The sequence below is a fragment of the Sinocyclocheilus rhinocerous genome, unplaced genomic scaffold (assembly GCF_001515625.1).
Source record: "Sinocyclocheilus rhinocerous isolate Xijiao unplaced genomic scaffold, SAMN03320098_v1.1 scaffold45, whole genome shotgun sequence".
Classification (NCBI taxonomy): domain Eukaryota; kingdom Metazoa; phylum Chordata; class Actinopteri; order Cypriniformes; family Cyprinidae; genus Sinocyclocheilus; species Sinocyclocheilus rhinocerous.
This window is the reverse complement of record NW_015632734.1, coordinates 387,690-391,465: the sequence shown is the minus strand read 5'-3', so window position 1 is coordinate 391,465 and position 3,776 is coordinate 387,690. Positions and strand designations below refer to the sequence as shown.

Sequence of the window (3,776 nt, the reverse complement as noted above, 5' to 3'; positions counted from 1 at the left end):
AAAATAGGCCTTTGTAAAGGTAAATATGCAGATTTAAGTATGTAAACGCTGATAGAACACTGATGAAAATATTGCTTCAGAATAAATAGTTTACTCCACCAAAAATCTCAGTGATGCAGTTATTTTGTGGGGATATTTTGTATGGAATATTGTCTGCTGACATGAAAAGTTAACTGTATAACGTAGTAATAAATACCATTTATTACAGCATTGATATTTTGTTTTCTTTTTAATTTATACACATTAAATATTACATATATGTATGTAATAAAATGTGTATTTCCATTACAGGTTTAGGTCTTAAATTTCATATAAGGTGGTATTAAAAAGGTCTTAAAAAGTCTTAAATTTAACTTGTTCATGTCTGCAGAAACCCTGCTAGCTTTTTCATGTTCTCACGCCACGTAAAACGTAAACACGTCACAGACATTTTTGTAGAAAACATAATAAATGTCTTTGCAGAAACAAGCGTGTGTTGTTGCGATCTGTCAAAGTCAAGCGGAAAAAGACAATATACTTCTAAGTATACTCACCTCTTTGAGTGTTGAAACAAGCGGAGACGGCTTCCTCATAAGACGAAATCCATAATAATAATACAATCCAGCGCGACGGCAACATGCTGTCATGACGTAAGAAAATATCTGTATTGCAAACTGTATTGCTGTTATTGTTGTTTTTAGCGTTGGCATAACAACGCAACGGCATTGCCATAGTAACTAACGCACATTCAGTAAAACGAAGGAGCGCTTATGGACACAAATCGGATATTGCAGTTGCGATACACTGTGTGGACAGTCAGTTATTCAAATCAGATTCCATCCGGATATGCACAAAATCGGATTTTGGCTGACAGTCTGAACGAGGCTTTTCATACCCTGTTTACACCTGCTGTTAAGAGCTGCCTCGGGTGATCTGATCACAAGTAAACAGACAGACCACCAGTTATACCTGGTAGCAACATGCGTGCGTCTCTTGTGAACACTTGTGAAAGGAGGGTCTCTGATTTCATCACTCCACGCATCGCTGTGTTGTTCTGTTTTGAGCAGATTCTGTGCTCAAAAGATAGTGGAGTATCTGTATTAACTGAACTTTGAATGCGTGTTGCTTCATGTTGATGTCAGGATGCTCTTAACGCTAATTAGGGGCGTAACGGTACATGTATTTGTACAGGAAATGTTTGATACAGGTCTTTCAATTGAGCACGCGTGTGTACTGAATGAATGCAGCATTGTTTTAACCACTGCATGTGTGGAACCTCTTGTCTGTGCAAACCTTAGGATGATATTGTGAACACGTCTGAAAAATAAATAAACTTCACAGACTTCACGTAACAAGCACCTATGTGCACATGAGTGTCTAAAAGACAGAGAACGCGATAGAATAGGAGCATAATAATTCTGAATAAAATGTATATTTTGCTAAAATATTTAGCATCCAAAAGTGAAAGCATTTCAATGTCTTCCCCCAACAGCGCTGTAAACTGCAATACAGTGTGTTGCAGCAGTATTGACAGACTTTATTTATTTACAGAGAGAGCCATACTCTGTAAACTACTGTTTAATAAAAAGAAAAAGGCAATTTTGTTTAGTTCTCACCCGCTGTACTGAAAACATACTGAATCTTGACTTTAAAAGCAAGTTGAACATTGAACATTTTTGTGTACCATTACACCACTAGTACTACCGTAAGTGCAGCAGGATTTGATAAAAAACTAATTGGCCGCATTTGCACCTGTATTTAACACCGACAACTTGTGATCGGGTCATCCGAGACTATGCTGATGATCTGACTTATATCAGTCCAATAATTGCGTATCATGATCAAACATGTCTCAAACACACACTCCTTAGCATTCTGCCCGCTTCAGATCAGACAGAGATGAAATAGTGCAGTAAGATCACACTTATTAGAATTAATTATAACATTTAGCTACTTGAATTAATTATTCGATCGATCGATCAAGTGAGAGAGAGAAAGAGAGAGGTGACCGTTGCGTGTGTGAAATAGTCTACCCGAGTCATCTACAAACCATGAAGCTGTGAGTTTGCTGATGAATATAATGTAGCGAGTCAGTATCCAAGCTATTTTATTAATAAAAAAGTCAAGGGGCAACGTTCACAACAAGCTTGTGTGTGTGCAGCTCGATCTCCGATCTCACAAAATAGACATTATTTTCAGGCCACATGTAAAATCATATGAATTATTATAAAGATTATTAAAAAGAATACATGACAGTTGATTACAATAATAGTTCAGCTTATTTCCCTCATTTAGTTTTCCCTGTGGGATAAATAAAGTTAATATTAGTCTTATATTAATAATACTTCATTAACATTGGTATTAATTGACCCTGTTTTATTCATAAGTCTAAAACCAACAATAATTTTTTCACAAGATTTTTTGAATTTGATGCTATTCAGGTTATCTGCCTCAGGTCTAAAAGAAATAATGTACAAAGTGAAAACACTAAATACTTTTTAATTAGTTATTTTCAGAAGGGAAATACAGTCATGGATGTTTACAGGGCAGAGGCCACCCTTTTTTTTATTCCAATAGGAGAGATGGACTTTTGGTTTGCTTTATTATTATTATTTTGTGCTGTGGGCCTATTATTGGTTACTGTGTTGTTTCTGGTTCAAAAGGCAGCAATAAATAACACTTTAAAATCTAAAGAGTGTTCATGTGATTTTATAATTATAACATTTAGCTACTTGAATTAATTATTCGATCGATCGATCAAGTGAGAGAGAGAAAGAGAGAGGTGACCGTTGCGTGTGTGAAATAGTCTACCCGAGTCATCTACAAACCATGAAGCTGTGAGTTTGCTGATGAATATAATGTAGCGAGTCAGTATCCAAGCTATTTTATTAATAAAAAAGTCAAGGGGCAACGTTCACAACAAGCTTGTGTGTGTGCAGCTCGATCTCCGATCTCACAAAATAGACATTATTTTCAGGCCACATGTAAAATCATATGAATTATTATAAAGATTATTAAAAAGAATACATGACAGTTGATTACAATAATAGTTCAGCTTATTTCCCTCATTTAGTTTTCCCTGTGGGATAAATAAAGTTAATATTAGTCTTATATTAATAATGCTTCATTAACATTGGTATTTATTATCCCTGTTTTATTCATAAGTCAAAAACCAACAAGATTTTTTTCACCATATTTCCAAGTTCTCCACCTCTGGTCCAAAAGTAATGTAAAGAATGTACAAAGTGAAAACACTAAATACTTTTTAATTAGTTATTTTCAGAAGGGAAATACAGTCATGGATGTTTACAGGGCAGAGGCCACCCTTTTTTTTATTCCAATAGGAGAGATGGACTTTTGGTTTGCTTTATTATTATTATTTTGTGCTGTGGGCCTATTATTGGTTACTGTGTTGTTTCTGGTTCAAAATGCAGCAATAAATAACACTTTAAAATCTAAAGAGTGTTCATGTGATTTTATACACTAGTAATGTTGTGAAATGAATAAATGCATAATAATCGTGACACCGTGATTATTCCTCATACAATAATCGTACCAACAAAATCTATAATCGTTGAATCCCTACTACACCGTTACTACGACATTACTGTATAGTCTAATGTTGTGTTTCAGACCCGGCAGAGCAGCTCGTCCCCCACTAGTCTGTGTTTTGTGGACTCTATGATTTCTACCAGACAGATGGTGGTCAAGAGTGTTCAGGTAGGACTCTGCATAAGTGCACTTACTCTCAAATAACAATAATCTCGGTTTAGAACTAATCAAGTAGATTTTTTTTT

General features: G+C 35.2%; 1 protein-coding gene across 1 annotated transcript in view; it reads left to right on the top strand.

Annotated features, from left to right (window-relative positions):
* LOC107742965 (serine/threonine-protein kinase tousled-like 1-B) overlaps nt 1–3,776 on the top strand; it is a 46,087-nt gene that overhangs the window by 31,183 nt on the left and 11,128 nt on the right. The window contains exon 8 of the mRNA XM_016556055.1: nt 3,613–3,699. Coding sequence (XP_016411541.1) covers nt 3,613–3,699 — 87 coding nt within the window. The remainder of the gene's footprint in view (nt 1–3,612; nt 3,700–3,776) is intronic.